Source organism: Gallinula chloropus, assembly GCF_964237585.1.
Source record: "Gallinula chloropus genome assembly, chromosome: 1".
In the NCBI taxonomy this organism is placed as follows: domain Eukaryota; kingdom Metazoa; phylum Chordata; class Aves; order Gruiformes; family Rallidae; genus Gallinula; species Gallinula chloropus.
In genome coordinates, this window is record NC_140085.1 from 143,743,048 (window position 1) to 143,760,232 (window position 17,185).

The 17,185-nt window shown below is 44.1% G+C and overlaps 1 protein-coding gene across 2 annotated transcripts in view; it reads left to right on the forward strand.

Annotated features, from left to right (window-relative positions):
- The window catches only part of EIF5B (eukaryotic translation initiation factor 5B), a 36,163-nt gene extending 19,536 nt beyond the window's left edge, over window positions 1-16,627 (forward strand). Inside the window, exons 9-24 of one of the 2 annotated variants that reach the window (XM_084269824.1) lie at window positions 1,353-1,436; window positions 3,191-3,486; window positions 4,114-4,221; window positions 4,343-4,453; window positions 5,339-5,406; window positions 6,528-6,669; window positions 8,098-8,229; window positions 8,840-9,022; window positions 9,141-9,302; window positions 10,747-10,878; window positions 12,194-12,325; window positions 12,452-12,528; window positions 12,645-12,809; window positions 13,749-13,887; window positions 14,445-14,606; window positions 15,846-16,627. In XM_084269824.1, the coding sequence (XP_084125950.1) occupies window positions 1,353-1,436; window positions 3,191-3,486; window positions 4,114-4,221; window positions 4,343-4,453; window positions 5,339-5,406; window positions 6,528-6,669; window positions 8,098-8,229; window positions 8,840-9,022; window positions 9,141-9,302; window positions 10,747-10,878; window positions 12,194-12,325; window positions 12,452-12,528; window positions 12,645-12,809; window positions 13,749-13,887; window positions 14,445-14,606; window positions 15,846-15,953 (2,201 nt within the window). In that variant the 3' untranslated portion in view covers window positions 15,954-16,627. The remainder of the gene's footprint in view (window positions 1-1,352; window positions 1,437-3,190; window positions 3,487-4,113; window positions 4,222-4,342; window positions 4,454-5,338; window positions 5,407-6,527; window positions 6,670-8,097; window positions 8,230-8,839; window positions 9,023-9,140; window positions 9,303-10,746; window positions 10,879-12,193; window positions 12,326-12,451; window positions 12,529-12,644; window positions 12,810-13,748; window positions 13,888-14,444; window positions 14,607-15,845) is intronic. The other variant, XM_084269825.1, reaches the window with a different exon arrangement.
- Window positions 16,628-17,185: the final 558 nt, after the last annotated feature.

The following is a 17,185-nucleotide window of genomic DNA, read 5'->3' on the forward strand; positions in this document are numbered from 1 at the left end:
CTGTGTGGCAGTACTGCGTGGTAGGTATTGAACCTTGTTGGATGGAAGCTGAGTTGCCATCCTTACTTGAGGTAGCTGCTGGCTTTTTTTTTTCTTCTTAAGGAAGGAACTGATGGAATTTTATTAAACAAAAAGGCACAAAGCTCTGAACGAGACTGTCCCTTTTTCTGGGTGAACACCAGTGTTCAATTGGCTTAGGCAGCTATCTCAAATAAGCACATTCACTGCCTTATGATTAAATCAGTTGACGTTTCATTTGTGTTCTCAAAGGCTGTTTTGTCTGTGGTTAGGTGGGGGCAGGGAGGAAATATGCTGCTTCTAGTATTGATACAGCACTATTCACAGTGATCATGTTCTAGATTCCAAATGTTTTGCTCTCAGAAGCGCTGAAGTGGTGGATACGGATGAGCTTGTGAATCTGAGTATCAGCATAGCAAGTGATTGTCGCCCTTATTTTTGCCTACACACAGCACTTGTTTTGGCAAAACCACACTTTTTTTGGTCTTTTTCCTCAGCAAGGATACTTTCAATTGTTACCCTTATCCTTAAGTCAGGCCAATACTGACAGAATTTCTAGAATGACTTATCTCTTGAAGGAGCCCTTCCATTGCCCTAGAAGAGAAGGGCTAACTGGGAGAATAGTAGTTCCCAGATAATATTCTTGCAGTCTGGAACTTAGACTTCATTTCAGATAGCTGAAATTTCATGACACTCCATGTGCCACAATGTTTTCTGCCTCTTTTGGAGAGGGTTAAAAGCTTGCATTTTTTTCATTTGTCTGTTAAGAGTTGCAGTCTCTTCATATATCTGACTGAATTCCTGATGGAATAAATACATGTAATGCTTCTGGAATCCATGGTATAATTACATTAAGGCACCTGGAGTCCTACTACAGCACTCTTCATAGACAATTTGTTATTTTCCCACTAATTAAAATTAATACTGTAACCCAACTTGTTGTCTTGTTTCTCTGTCATTTTGTTACACATGGCTAGCTGTTAATTGGGCAGCTCCTTTCAAGGAACGTGGTTACAGTAAAGGTTTGTGGCATGCATTAGGCAGCCACTTGCATGATATGCAGACAGGAAGCAAATGAGTGGTTTAGCCATGTCTTCCAAAAATGTGTTTCACTAAGCAAAGATGTGAGTGCTGTATTTGTGGAGAGAACTGAAGGATTATTTCCAGAGTGTGCAGCCTTTTCTGTTTAGGGAAAATTGAGATACTTTTGTAGAATTATGGTAGCAGCAATCTTGTAAGTTGCAGCTGTCAGTGTGTCAAAGGGAGTCTAAAAATGTTGTGTGGTATTGGACTCGCTCTTTCTTTTCCTTTAATGTTGGATCCCTTACTTTCAGAAGAAAAGGAGGAAGAAGAAGAAACAGAAGATGCGGGTTTGGATGACTGGGAAGCTATGGTTAGTGATGAAGATGGAGAGAAAGGTGGGCATGTAAATACCAAATTGGTCCTTTTTTCTGATAAGGTTTCCTTGGGCTGACTTTTTTTGTTTCTGTAGAAAACAATATTGTATTTAGATTCTCCCCCTGCCTTGTTAGATAACTTGTGAGGCAAGTGTGATTATATATAGATACAAGATTGTTTTTTCTCAGAGGCAGAGCTTTCAGAAATTGCACAGCTGCTGCTCAAGAAGACCTTTTGGAAATACTTAGAGGTGCAGTTATCTAAAATAAGTCAGTTGGAATTTTTTTGAGTAATAATTTTCCTCTTAATATGTGATTAACTTCTGGGAGTTCAGGGAAACCTTTTACCTGGGACTGTATTTCTCTAGTAATCATTCTAAAGTCGTAACAGTTTTACCGTGTGAATCTGCAACATTTAGAGTACCTTTGAGAGAAGTTCTCAGAGAAGTGGGGGCTAAAGCTGAAGGTTAGTGTGTATGCCTTATTGTAAGCTTTTTAGATACCTTGTCTCATCTGCTTCTTTGGGAGGAAGAAAGAATTTCCAGAACTTTCATGTTTCTGTGCATATATATATCAAAGCCCATATTCTGCCTTAGCCAACAGCAATGTTTATGGGGATGTTAAGCTGCACAAGAATGCAGGGATAACTTATCAGGTGTTTTTCCAATGGTGGAGAAAGCTGTATCACTGCTAGTCTTCTGGAACAGTTGTTGATTACTGTTCTTAGTGCTTGTGACATGTCTTCATTCTTTCTTAAGATCAAAGACTATCCATCAAGTATGTTTTGACTTGCTAAGCCCTGTACACCCAGCACCTGTGCTTTCAAGTGGAATGCTTTGTGTACGTATATGTACAGCAGTATGGATTTTATTTCAGCACAGGGGTGTGTTCCTGTGGTGCTGGACTGTTCCACTTGGAGTACTAAGGGCTACTCACCTTCTTGAAAGTCTGTTTTAGGCTGTTGCCACTGTCCTGGGGAGAATACCACATCCCACTTCATTCTGCTTGGATTTGATGGATCTGCCAGCATGATCCAGAAAGAGAGCCTTACTGGGAGTTAGTGTATTACTAAGCTGGTGGACTTTCAGTATAGCAAGGAAACATAACTATGCTCTAAGAGCAGCTCTATAAGGAGAAGAATGCATGGCTTTGAAGTGTTCATTAGCTTGTCTCTTATGATTTAGCAAGTATGATAAATGACAAGCTTTCAAGGAAAGAAAATTACTTTTTGATAGTTCTTTCTGTTTACTGAAGAATTCCTCTGAAAAAATATTAATCTTCTCTGAACAGCATAGGAGCACCTAAAGATGAGATGTTTTTAAAGATGTAGGGGGAACACTTGTTCTGATTGCTACTTCTGCTTAAATATGCTTTCCTGATCAGTAATACACAATGTTGAGTTGAATTTGGAGTATTTTGACCTTCTGTTTAAAGGTGTACATTCTTCTATGCGACTGCATGCAGCTTTAAAGAATGCTACTTTATCTGAGTGTTTGCAAATGATGTCAAGCATAAGTGTGCTGACATCATTCATCCCCCACCCTGAACTCACTCTGCTTGCACAGATCCTAAATGCTTAAGTCAGCAGCTCTGAACATGAAACACTTTTTTATATTGGAAAGTGATCTTGACTAGCATTTCTTGAACAGAATCTACTTCCAGTCCTCACTTTTCTATACTTCCCATAGTATACTTTGGGGTTTGGTTCCCCTCTCCTACAAGTGAGAACTTGATGGGGAATTCTTACTTTAGATTTTGTTTGGGTTTCCTGACAGAGACCAAACCCGTCCACATTGAAGTCAAAGAACAAAATGAAATGGATGAGGACGAGGAGGAAGAAGACGAGGAGGAGGAAGAGGATGAAGAGAGTGAAGAATCTGAAGATAGCGAAGGGAGTGAAGATGAGGACGAAAAGACTTCAGATGAGAGAGAGGCAGACTCCCAAGCTGTTGGAAAACAGTCTATGGAAAAGAAGCCCAGCAAAGAGATCAGCTCTGATTCTGAGTACGACTCGGACGATGACCGCACTAAGGAAGAGCGGGCTTACGACAAAGCTAAACGGAGAATTGAGGTACTGAGATACAGCTCTGCTTGCACAGCTGGGCTTTTGTGTGGTGTAAGAAACAGCTTAGTCTTCAGTTCAGTGAAACACCTTTTAACCATATTTGTCCAAATGATGGACGTTTCTGGACTCATATTAAGCAGGTCCTGAAATTGGTTTAATGAAGAAAAAAGACCTGGTTTTGCCCAAAGCTGAAGTATTTGATTTTAGACAACTCGATCACAAAGAATGTGCATTTCAGCATCCTTCCTTTCCACTTGTCCCCCTCCTGGAGAAAAAGGCTTTCTGTCCTATACAGATAGGTATTTCAGAGTTTTAAAAGATAAATTTCTAAGTTGTTCAACATTTTTGTGGCTCCTAGTGTTCTTTGTTTTCTTACCCAGGTTTATTCTTCAGAATCCTGTTGGTGGATATGACAACTTGGCCTTACTAGACTGTAACTAAAACAGCAAATAAGCAAAAAAACTTAACTATTAGTTGTAAATTTTTGATTTGCAAGAGAGACTCACAGACCTTCAATCGCCTTGAAAATTTAAGCCCCACAGCTAACTCAGTTCTGTGTGTGAATGTAATCAAGCTGAGAGGGGAGCTGTGGTTTTTGCTTTCTACTTACCCATTCTTGTGCCTCTTCCATAGAAGCGACGAGCTGAAAACAGCAAAAACATGAACACCGAAAAGCTCCGAGCACCAGTTATCTGTGTCCTGGGGCATGTAGACACAGGCAAGACCAAAATTTTAGATAAGGTAAGATGTGGAATGGGAAGGCAATGACTGCAGCTTGTTTAGGAGTGTTTATAAAGTGCACTCAGAGATGACTTCAGTGTCTTGCCTGTAAGCCTTTCTGGTCTGTGTCTCTTGTCTTCAGCTCCGCCACACTCACGTGCAGGACAGTGAAGCCGGTGGTATTACACAGCAGATTGGTGCGACTAATGTTCCTCTTGAAGCCATTAATGAGCAAACTAAGATGGTGAAAAACGTAAGTTAGAGCACTTCAAAGACTGTATTTTTTACAAATAATGAAATGTAAAATAGTTTAAGGCCTTGTGAGATTTCCTGAGCTGGGCAGATGTACTTTTCCTCATTCTCTTAACACTAGTGTTGATGTTTTCTAACTCCTATTGCTACCTCCACACCCACCCACCCCCCACACACACACTTTCTCTGCCCCAAAACGGGAGGCTGTCTCATTTTGCATTTTAGTTGATAAGTTGCTACTTCAGGAAAAAATAGAGATACTGCTTAGTCTGTTCTGGGGGGTTCACACGTGTACGTAATCTGCTTACTCATCGATATTCTGATTGTAAATTGAGGCTTTTGAAAGGTTTTGAGTACATTTTCTATTAAAAAACGTAGCTTTTACTGTGTGTGCTGAAATTGAGCCGATTCTGGGGTGATGAATTGTGTTGTGTTATAGGGAGAGTTTAGTTGTGTTCTGTGCTGCTTCCTTTGGATACTATATGGTTTGGCTTGCAGCAGCAGCTGACTGAAAACCCTTGGTACTGATGGCTTTTTCCAAGATTTTACTCAATTTATTAAAAACATAAAGGCAGGGGAAGACCTGTTAAAGACAGGATGATAAATCTTGCTAGCCTGAACTATTTTTCCCACTGTAGGCTGCCTTCCTTGTCTTAAAAATTTTAGTTGAGCCCTTGGTCACTTGATACCTAGGGGAATGTGCTGCATTTTTAAACTTTTTTTTCAATGTAGACATAAAATTGGACTGATTTAGTTTATGCAGGGTGCTGACCTTAAAGTATCTATCTGGGGTTTTGAAGTGAAGGCTGCCAGTAATGCTGCCAGCTCATAGTGGTTTTTAGTTCTTGTGTAATATTACAAGATGGGTAATATTTTGCAATCTTAGTTTGACAGAGAGAACATAAAAATTCCAGGCATGCTGATAATCGACACTCCAGGACACGAGTCTTTCAGGTAATGTTTAGTCACAATATAGTACTTCCCAGAAGTGATGGCTAAAGCATCTGGAAATAGTTTTAACAAATTGCTAGGTCTTTGCCTAATCCATTGTATTTCTTCTCGTTTGAAAAATAAACAAAATAATGAGGAAAAAACCCCAAACAAACCTAAAGGAAAAGAATAAGTGGATTTGCTTGGTTTGTAGGTGGTTTTATTACCTGGCTAATTGCTGTCCTTTTATATCTGAATTCTCTGTCTTCATGCCAGTTGAGCAGTGGATGTCTGCAAAAGTATGTAAATAAGATCTATCTTAATAGCTAGTGTAAGAGGAAAGAAGCTAGCTGGAGAAGAAAAGGTGAGGATTTCAGGTCACCCAAGTACTCTGCTATGCAAAATGAAAGCTGCTGTCCTACCCTCCAGTTCATAGTGTCCCAGTTAAAGAATAAGACTGGGAGCTACCGTTTGCACACATCAGCTGATTCCTAGCAGAGTTCTCCTGCTGTCTAGGAACACCAGTGGCAGGCAGGCAAGCCACTAAATCAGCCTTTAAGTTTAAAACATGATATGCATGGCTGTACTCACTGAGGTAGTGCTCAGGTGACATCACAGAAGGGTCAAGACTTTGTTGTGACATTTTTAAACCCCTGCAAGCACTGAAGTGTCCTGTCAGGGGCACTTAGTAATGTTCTGATCAGTTCCTTGGCATCACGCCCCTTACAGCTTGTCATTTTCTAGCCAGGTTTTAATTTGGCACCAAAAATGACTGAGAATCTTAGTGTTTCTCCAGTGTTGTATAATAAACAGCCTTGTTCAGATTTTGCACTCTTGGGTGCACCATCTCAAGTCTCACTTAGAAAACATCAGAATATATCTTGTAAAAATATATACTACTAGGAAAACTCTTTGGAGGAAGAATAGTTTTTTACTTTTGCTTACACATATATTCTGTTAAAGGGAATTTACAGTGTGGTTTGAGTATTTATTTCATGTAGTTTAGGTATTTGAGAGAAGAATAACTACGTGATTGGCTTTAGCTTTGGGTTGGTCAGTGTAAGCTTGACACTGTATTTGGTGTTTCTATTAAACTTCTGGTACTACAGGACTGAGTTGTTGGTTGTTTTCTTTCAATGCCACAGCAATCTGAGAAATAGAGGAAGCTCGCTTTGTGATATCGCTATACTCGTGGTTGACATCATGCATGGGTTGGAGCCGCAGACTATCGAGTCAATAAATCTGTTGAAATCAAAGAAATGCCCCTTTATAGTAGCTCTCAACAAGGTAAGGCAGCTTTTTAGCCTTATGGTGGGTGTTTCTCACCATTTGGCACCCAGTAACTTCCTGTTTTCTTCCATGAACTTGAACTGTTTGTGTAAAGCCTGAAGCAGTGATTCTTAGATCCTCTCTGTTGCATTTTTCATGTCCTTGATGCTCCAGTGGTTTTACAGGAGCTTTGCAGAACAATCTATCGGCTCTGAGGCCTCACTGATAAGTTTCTTTACCTTATGCAACGTCAGCATATGGTTCGTGCTTCTGGCAGAGTTCAGTTGTGGTGTTGGTGTGTTTTTCTTGCACCTACTTGTATGCATTTGTGTGTGTGTTCTGGTTAAAATGAAAAGAAAGCTTCATGTTAAAAAATTCTACTTTAATTTAGCTACTTGTTAGACTTGAAGACAAGCTGGCTTTTAAGCTCAGTGAACAGTACTGTGTTGCTGGCTGATGGGAGGTATTTCAGGCTCTGCAGTATTAGCTGGTGAAAGCTGTTACTTTCAGCCTTAGTTTTTAGAAATTACACTGCTTGTTTGTGATGACTTATATGAATTATAGAAGGAATTTACTTGTTTCCAGTGACTCTGGATGCTCCCTGACATGCTGACAGGGAACTTGAGAAGGGCATTCATGTGCAGTGCAAAAATTGCAGTATACTTAAAAAAAAGTTAGCATTGAGGATTGTTGGAACTAAGGGAGGCCATCATCTTATTGCTGAAAACAGCTGCTTTTAAAAATCTTACAGGGTGGAAAGGTGTTAGAGCCTCCTGTGAGCCCGAGGGTAAACAGCCAGCAGTTCTTGCATTTCAGGTTGTAGTTCCATTGCTTGGCCAGGCTGTAATCCACTTGCTAAAGATGTAGCACTGATTTGTACAGCAAATATAATAGTTGCTGGGACTAAGCTAATCCTGCTCTGAAAACTTAGGGAAGTATTTCTGGAGTATGCTGTTGTCTTTTGAGCACAACTCCTGTGGGTGCCTGCACCACCCCCTTCCCCCAATTACTTCTCAGTGTCAAGGTGGGAAAGGGTCCAAGTTCACCACCAAGATTTAAAAGGTCTTTGTAAAACTCGTACAGTCTCTTTTCAGGTTAAAACCCCAAAATAAAATCACAACCACAGATCACTTCATGTTTTCTGTGTATGTGGGTCTCTTTCTTCTGAATATTTTACCTTAAACTTGACATAATCAATGTATAAACTCTTCCCATATGAACCTAGATTATTGTAGCTTGAATTTTTAGAACACAAAGTTGTTTTTGCTATCATGAAATACCTTCTGACAGAGATAAATATAGCAGCTCAAGCAAATAGAAATTTTGCTGTAGCAAATAGATGGCTAGATGTGTTGGCTGTTAGTGTTTCTCACAGATGGTGTGGCATTAAGCATGAAGATGCCCTTCACTAAGCTGCATTTGATGACATACTACTGTATTTTCCAGATTGATAGGTTATATGACTGGAAGAAAAGTCCAGATACGGATGTAGCAGTTACCTTAAAGAAGCAGAAAAAGAATACAAAAGATGAATTTGAAGAACGGGCAAAGGCTATCATAGTGGAATTTGCAAAACAGGTAGGCTGGAATGCTTGGGGTTCTGCTGTTAACATAAATGAAAGTAAGAGGGTGAGTGAGGTGTGTGTGTTTCTTGGGTGGGTTTTTTTCTTTCCACTTTGGCACCTTGGGATACCAAGACAACTGACAATTTTTTTCTGGTACATTGGTGTTTACATCTTGTAAGCCAAACTTTGTTGTTGTTCTTAAATTAATGTCTTTTAACTGCTCTATCCTTAGAAGTAGCAGCTACTTGCAGTGTGTGGTCAGGGGTGTTGTGAATAGCAGATTAATTTTTCTGTCCCTATTCTCTCTCTCTTTGGGAATCGCCTGAGAGAATCCCATCTGTCTCTGGTTCCCTCAGCCCCTGGCAGGGCATGAATCACATCAGTTCTGGGAACTTCTGTTGGCGACGTACGATGCTGTCTAGTAGTTAGATGTGGTAATTAGCTTTGTAGAGTTATCCCAGACTGCTTCCAAGAGTGGGTTGAGGCTTCATATTCCATAGCATACTGCCAGTAACAATGGTTGTCTTTTTTTAATTGGGATTTTAAAAAAGGCACTAGTAATTGGCTGGGGTTGAATGTTACTGTTAATACTGATGTGTGTGTATGTTTTTCCCTGATTTCAGGGCTTGAACGCTGCCTTGTTTTATGAGAATAAGGATCCCCGCACTTTTGTTTCTCTTGTACCTACCTCTGCTCACACAGGGGATGGCATGGGAAGTCTGATAGCTCTCCTCGTGGAGCTAACACAGACTATGCTGACCAAGAGACTGGCTGAGTGTCAGGAGCTGAGAGCTCAGGTCATGGAGGTAATTCAGTAGCTGCTCTTTGAACTTTCTCCTTCCCCTGCCCCCTTATTCCCAGCTTCAGTAAGGAGTGTTCAAAGTGCTCAAATAAGGAGTAACTTTTTTCTCCCCTTTCTTTCAGGTTAAAGCACTGCCAGGCATGGGCACTACCATAGATGTTATTTTGATTAATGGACGTCTAAAAGAAGGAGACACCATTATTGTTCCTGGTGTAGAAGGTCCTATAGTAACTCAGATCAGAGGTCTTCTGCTACCTCCTCCTATGAAGGAGCTGCGAGTTAAGGTATGGAAAGTGGTCACTGTATTGACATCTAGAGAAGATTCAGAACCAGACAAAAAGCCCAGACAATGTTTCTAAAAAGCAAGAATGTAGTAGAGTGCACATCTAGTGTTCTTGTGAACATACTTGTTGGTACCTGTTGGGGTGTGTATTGTAACAGTGGAAGAGAAAAGGATGGAGGAGTTGCCCTGCAGCGAGGGTGAAGATGTGTGCGCTTCTATAAGGGATTCAAGCATGTGGCTATGTGAGAGAGGCAGATACCCATCTTATGTGGAAACTGGAGTGTGTTGCTACAGTCACTTCTGAGTTAGTGTGTGTTATTAGTAAAAGTGGGGTTTATTAACAAAAGTGGTGTACACTTAGATTTGAGAAATGGGAACAAGCAAGTTGCTAGGAGTAGTTGATGACCGGTGAAAAGAGCTGTTGTGATTTTTCCTGTTTAAAAGGGAAGGAATAGGTGCACAGATTTTGCTGAAAGCAGAATATAGACACAACCTAGGTGAAGGCAATAGGCCAGGGCTTAAAGGTTTGGTTTAGAGGTGGAAAATTAGTGTCAGGGTCCTAATCTAATAGGACGGTAGTAATTGTGGTGTGGTTTGCTTCATTGGAGAGCTGTGTCCCTGTGGGCCACTCTAGTCCTCTGTGTATAATCTTGCTCCTGCCTGCAAACGTAGATACCCTTGGAAAATAGATTGCTGGGGCCTGGGTTGGTGGGGGTGGGCTTCTGTTGAGACCCCTGTGGCTGCAGAGGTGCTGAAGGATACAGTGTTGGTGTTGAATCTGAGCAAGAGCTGCTCAGCTGCCTTTTAAATAGGAAGACAGGAGCCACGAGAGTGCTGTGTGGGTCTCAGCTGCAGGGCAGGACAGCTGCTGGGGAAAGTCCAAGTCAGGCTTCCTGCTCTGGAAGGCAGGAAGCTGTTATCTGGAAGGAAGCTGTTATCACGGCCTTACAGTGATAACGGCCTGAGAGCGGGAAAGGGAGCGTTGACACTCTCACTTAGGTGATGTTCTCTGTTCCGTCGGGAGCGGTTGGAGATACTGTGGTGTGGAGAGGGATGAATTGAAAGTGTTTCTGTCTGTTTGCTTCCCTTTAAAGCAGGAGATAGTGGTGTGTGAAATCCTCAGGAGGCTGAAGGTTTTTCTATGAGACTTCTTTCTGTAGTGAGCAGCTGCCCATCACTGCTTGCTCTTTTCTAGTATCTGTTCCTTCTTGGACTCCTCTGGTTTCAGAGTGTTCCCTCGGCAGAGGGGTGGGGGTGGGTGGTATTGGATTGGAGGGAAGCACGCAGACTGCAACATGCACGTCAGGAATGTGGTGTAGAGAGAAACACCGATGAAAGATGGGAGCTGCTGAACTTTACAGTCGTGCTCTCTGCTGTGCTTGTGGGTGGCACAGCATGACCTGTTGCTGTGTAGCTTCTTCACTAGCTTGTGTTCTCTTTTTCAGAACCAGTATGAAAAGCACAAAGAGGTCGTTGCTGCTCAAGGTGTGAAGATTCTTGGGAAAGACTTGGAAAAAACACTGGCAGGTCTGCCACTACTCGTAGCTCATAAAGAGGATGAAGTCCCGGTCCTCAAGGTGAGATGGCTAACGTTGAATTAAGGCGGTTTGAACTGAGGGGAGCTGAGTTCTCTGAGGAAGCTCATTCCAGTGGTGAGAGCTCAGTGTGGAAATAACTTGTTTGTTGTGTTTTAAAAACTGCTACAATAACACACTGTAGCCTTGTGCCTGTGCAAAGTGTTAGTGTGGTGAAGGTTTTAGTATCTTGACCTTTGGCTTTTCCCTGAGACTGTGCTGGAGTGTCTCTGCTGGTACAGTAAGGGTTGAAAACCAGTATCATAGCATAGCTCAGCTATGTGTCAATTACTGATTTGGTATCTGTAGTAATGTATACATATGTTTCAGTTAAATTGGACTGGGAAATATGTGCTAGTGGAGTTTGTCAAGCTGTTGCAATTGCAAAGCTGATTTAAGACTTCTGTAGTAAATTTCTTTTGAGACTTAACACCTTAAAATGGCAGAGGAAAGAATGTAGCTATCTTTTAAACTAAAATTGAGAGACACTTCTGTTCTCCTGAGACAAGAAGTTAATTGAAAATGGGAACTCACATGTTGATAGCTTATTTCTAGCCATAGTTTTGCCTCAGCCTTTTGCCTATTTACCTTTACCTCTAAAGGGAGGTTAGTCTTTTAGGTCCTCCAAATACAGACCTTGTTTGTGGGCACATGTCAGTACGTATGTAAGGTGTACTAGTGGTAGGTATGCGAAGGTTTAAACTAAATGGCAACACCTACTCACCTGTCAGAGGAAGAGTGAGCGGGCTGAAAAAGTAATGGGCTTTTAAAATTGGGGTTTTGTGAGGTTTTTTACCTTCTCTGAAAGCAGCAAAATGGCCTTGCTGCTCTCACATCCCCTCACTTGTGCCTAAGCCTAAAGAGCACCGAGAATCCATTTCCCGCGCGCTGTTGTAGGAGTGTCTGCTTCCACCGTGGGCAGCCCAGGGTATTGCCACACGCCGCGGGGGCCTGCGGTGGCTCAGCTGTGCCAGGAAGCGCTTGCAGCGCTGGGGAGAGACACGTGTGGCCTGCGGAGAAGCGTTGCTGACTCCCAGGACGGGCATCTGCTTTGTGTTATATCGTCACCTTCTTGCAAAATGCTCGGGTCCAGTTCAGTTCAGGCTCTTCTCATGCCAGGAAGAAGCAGCTGCATGTCACAGGGCTGCACGTCACAGGGCTGCGTGTCACCTCCGCGGCAAGTCCGTACGCTGGTACCTGCCGGTGTGGCTGCCGCGTCCTTCCTGCAGCTCCTGAGCAAAGCCTTTGGGCCCTGAGGCACAAATAGCAACAGGACTAAAACATTTTCTCTATTTTTTTTTTCTTTTTTCCTCTGAAGGACGAACTAATACATGAACTGAAGCAAACACTGAATGCAATCAAGCTAGAAGAGAAAGGTGTCTATGTCCAGGCTTCTACTTTAGGCTCTTTAGAAGCATTACTTGAATTTCTTAAAACATCGGAAGTGCCAGTAAGTACTCCTGTGCTGTACCTGCTGCTGATGTTTCTACCTTTTAGTTGGTAACTGGTTCCTCTTGACTCAGGAACGATGATTGACTTGATCTTGACTGATTTATGTGGCTTTCTTCTTCAACAGTATTCAGGAATTAATATAGGTCCTGTCCATAAAAAAGACGTCATGAAGGCATCAGTTATGCTGGAGCATGACCCACAGTAAGTAACTTCTTTGCGATGTTGAGAAGCGTGTGGTGGTGTTTTGGGAAGGTCCCTTCTTGGCTCCTCTGGTTCTGTGGTCCCCAGTAAGCCATGTGCCGTGTTTTTCCTTGCAGATACGCAGTCATTCTGGCGTTTGATGTGAGGATCGAACGTGACGCCCAGGAGATGGCCGATAGTTTAGGAGTTCGGATTTTTAGTGCTGAAATAATTTATCACTTATTTGATGCCTTCACAAAATATAGACAAGACTACAAAAAACAGAAGCAAGAGGAATTCAAGTAAGTAAGAGTAATCCTGTTCTGGGTGCTTCCCAAACAAATCAGCATCTCCATCGGACTCTTTAGTTTGTAGTTCTGATGGGAAGGAAGGAGAGGAGGAAGAGGATAGGACAATAAATAGATAATTTTCAGGAATTTGGTACTGGAGTCTAATTGTTTACATCTGCAGTGAGGTTTAGTGTGGTGAGAGCTGTGAAGCCGCTCCAGGATTTAGCTAAAACTATCATGTAATGCTGAGTGTTCGTATTAAGATTTGCTTTGTATACTTGGCTTCTGTTCCCAGTCTGTGACAGATGGGTTAGTCTTGCAGAGTTAAGAAAACAAAGCTAAAGGGATTTGGATTCTATTGTTTCATGTTTATGCAATTCCAGCATACAGGGCTTAATTCTGACTGCAGTGACGTGAATATGCAATCATTAAAATCTATAGGGACCCAAAACGAATTCTTGGAGTCTGTGTCATTGGGTGGCCTTCAGTAAGGACAGCTGAAACAAAGGACAGTGTCTGTCTTGTCTTATTGATCCCAGTTTGAGTTTGAACATGTCGGCCTTTGAACATATTTGTTCGCTTCAGAAACAAAACTCGAGTTTTTGGAGCCTGTGATGGGTTGAGGCAATACTGTTTCTATTCCTGTGCTCTTCTGAGACTGTAACTCTCCTGGAAAATTACTGTTCCTTTGGTCTTAGTCTTAGCTGGCTGCCCAAGCCAGTCAAAATAAGTTCTCTGCCAGCCATGCTGGATTATTGTCTCTGAGGTTGTGAAGCTCAGTATTGACTAGAATTAGCGAGGCTGCAAAGGGGTGGTTTTGTCACTCGATTTCTGCCCGAGTGACACTCCTAGAATAAACAGCCCAGAAGTGCAGGAGGAGGCAGAACTGTTAACACTGTGTATGCTCTTCTGGAATCTTCTCTAAAATGCCTTTGCTTTGTCACCTTCCAGGCATATAGCAGTGTTTCCTTGCAAGATGAAAATACTCCCTCAGTTCATTTTCAACTCTCGTGACCCAATAGTGATGGGTGTCGTCGTGGAGGCCGGCCAGGTGAAGCAGGGGACTCCCATGTGTGTACCTAGCAAAAACGTAAGTGAGCGCCTCTGCCCAGTGCATCTTTCATCTACCTGGTAGTACTGGGATGATGCACCAGGAAACACTTGCAGGCCTTTCCCTGGGGTCCCAGGCTTTGTCAGGAAGAGAGATTCTGAATCTTAGATCAGATCTCCATCCCAGTGATGCGAACAGTGTTGAGTCCCGTAGCAGGGTGCAGCCTCCAGACTGCCGCTGGGCCATGCCAAGAAGGGTGGCTATAGGGTATGGAGTGGTCAGCCTCCCTCCTCCCAGTCTGAAACTTCCATACTGTGATACAAAGTAACAAGCAAAACTGTCATTCCTGGTAGCTAATTGGGGCTGGGGGAATCAATTTGGGGCATTTCAAAGGGGTAACAAATCTGTATCTCAGGTGTTAGTACGCATGGTGTGATGTCACTGCTCTTTTCAGTAGGATGTGCTTAGGGTGCTCGGCCAGTTCCGCGGTGGCAGCGCCATGGAGCTCCCAGGAGCAGGCCTCCGTGTGTATCCAAGCAGGACTCTGGGGAACAGGCTTTGCAGGTGTGTTTCACAGCTGCTCCCTTGTGTTACAGTTCATAGAAATCGGAATAGTGACGAGTATTGAAATAAACCACAAGCCGGTGGAGGTGGCGAAGAAAGGGCAAGAGGTCTGTGTGAAAATAGAGCCCATTCCCGGGGAGTCGCCGAAAATGTACGGGCGCCACTTCGAAGCAACGGATATCCTTGTCAGCAAGGTAAGGGCAGCCTGTGCTCTGCAGGGCTCCTGGCACAGGGGCAGCTTGCAGGCCTGGGGGTGCTGTGTGAAGCCAGACAAGTGAGGTGGGGCGGGGCACTGCTCAGTCTTGCTGAGGTCTGTAGCTGTCCCCCTCAAGAGGCCCGCAGGAGTGAGGTACTGCAGCCAAAAATACCTCAGTGCCCCTGTGAGGGTACAGCAGTAAATGAGCTGTGTGCATACTGTTTGCTGTATGGAGCTGGTGCTCGGAGCAGCTTGGCGTCCCGTGTGGTATTACAGCGGGACGGCGTGTGCCCAGCTGTGAAACTGTGCCATAAATAGCAACGCTTCGGTTGCTCCCGTTCTGGAACGCTGGGCTTGGGCTGGGAGATGATCCCTTGCTCAGGTTTCTGTGGCCAGAGGCGAAGCTGTGGCTCTCCACATCCTCAACTGCTGCAGTTACCATGCAGTAGGACACCCTCTGCCACTCACCTGCTGGGGGCTTGTACCCACAAATGGGGAGTGAGTGGCCATAGGGGCTTGTCAGGTGGTGATGCAGGGACTGGGAGGTGGTGCTGGTGCTCTGGGCACTGGGGAAAGGGGGGCGGGGGATCCTCTCTGGTCACAGGTTCTTGCCTTACTGCACAAAGTGGGAGATTGTCTGTGTTCTGTGGTCTCTAAAGACCAGGCTGAATCATAGGATGGGTTGGAAGGGATCTCAAAGCGCACCTGGTCCCACCCCCCTGCCATGGGCAGGGACACCCTCCACCAGACCAGGCGGCTGCCTAAAGCCCCATCCAACCTGGCCTTGAACACTGCCAGGGAGGGGGCAGCCTGGGCCAGGGCCTCACCAGGAAGAATTTCTTCCTGATGTCTGCTCTAAATCTCCCCTCCTTCAGCTTAGAGCCATCACCCCTTGTCCTGTCACTGCACTCCCTGGTGAACAGTCCCACTCCAGCTTCCCTATAGGCCCCCTCTTGGAGCCGTCCCCTCTCCAGGCTGAACAAGCCCAACTCTCAGCCTGTCTGCGTAGATGTGCTCCAGCCCTCTGACCATCTTTGTGGCCTTGTCTGGACTTGCTCCAGCAGCTCCATGTAGGATCATGGGGAGAAGGGAAGGGAATGGGAATGGGACAGGCTGTGCAGCAGGACCAGTGGCAACCCTGGGGTTCTCTTTCTTCAGGTCAGTAGGCTCCAGCACACAAAGAGCTGCCTCTGTCAATATGCCCGCTGTGTTCTGATGGGTTTGTCTTGCCTTGCAGATCAGCCGTCAGTCCATCGATGCTCTGAAGGACTGGTTCAGGGACGAAATGCAGAAGTCTGACTGGCAGCTTATAGTAGAGCTGAAGAAAGTGTTTGAAATCATCTAGGTAACTTTTTACAGCCACGGGGAGGCAGGAATAAATGCGCTATTCCTGTTCTAAGAGATACCAACAAAGTCCTATATTGAAGACAGTGTTGGATATATGTTTGGGAGGAAAATATGTGGATAAAATGTTTTCCATGAGAAACCAAGAAATTTACACTGGTTTGACAGTGGTCAATTTACATGTTCCCATGGTTCCGATGTGCCTGTTCACCTCTCCCACTGCCCTTCCTAATACTGGCTGCTGTTTTAAAGTTTGCCCTTCCTCCTCTTACACCTTCCACCCTTTTTCCCTCCCTCTCTCCCAGATAAAATAAAATAAATTGAATTTTTATTACAGAACTAAAGCTCTTTCACTTTTATACTGATGAGATCAGTACTGCAGTATTTGATTAACCAAGCTTCTGCAGACTTTGTGATTCTTGGGACATTTTTGATGTAAGAAGTACTTCTTTATTTATGCGTACCTCTTCCCTTGACTCTTTTCCAACATTCTTCTGCTTTGTGCCTATAGACATTTTTTTAAATAGGAAATTAGGCAATTGGGTATTTCTGTATTTGCTTTGTGTGAAACAATGATGTAAAGCATAGTTGGCTGCCTTTTACTGCTTGTACAGTTCATGAAAGTCAACCTGTAATCATCGTAACGCAGAGCCGCCAATAAAGGAGATGGACGCAGCTGCCCGTTTGTTTTACAGTTTGCTTCACTGAAGGTTTCCCTCCGTGGGCTGTGCCAGGGGGAGGCTTGTGCCTCTCTCTGCACTGCAGAGCAATGGAGGTGGGTTTCTTCTGGCTGAGCATGTGCTGGGTGTGGCTGGTGATCTGGGTGGCTCTCAGGAATTCCCGGAGCACCTGAGGTTGCAGGGCAGGGGTTGAGCAAGTCGCAGGTGGCAGAGGGGCTCTGCTGGGAGAAGGGTGGAGGCAGCAGGTCTTTTCTGGCTGCTTCTCATCATGGTAAACACCTGCAAGACGGTTGTCTGCGAGTGGTGACTTTTGGCTGCTGTGTCAAAGCTGCTCCTGAGTCACCTGGTGCTGTGGGAATGACCCAGTTCAAAAGGTGTTTGGTTCATGTTTGTAGTGAGCAGGGTCAGTAGTGCTGTAATCCCAGCACTCTCCTGCCCTTCCCTCCCCCCATGGTTCCCTGCTGGGGGTGCTGGGTTGCCATCCATCTCTCTGTGGGTAGGCTCCTCATAACCCCCAGCTCCCAGAGGAGCTCAACAGGCCCTTTTAAAGGTG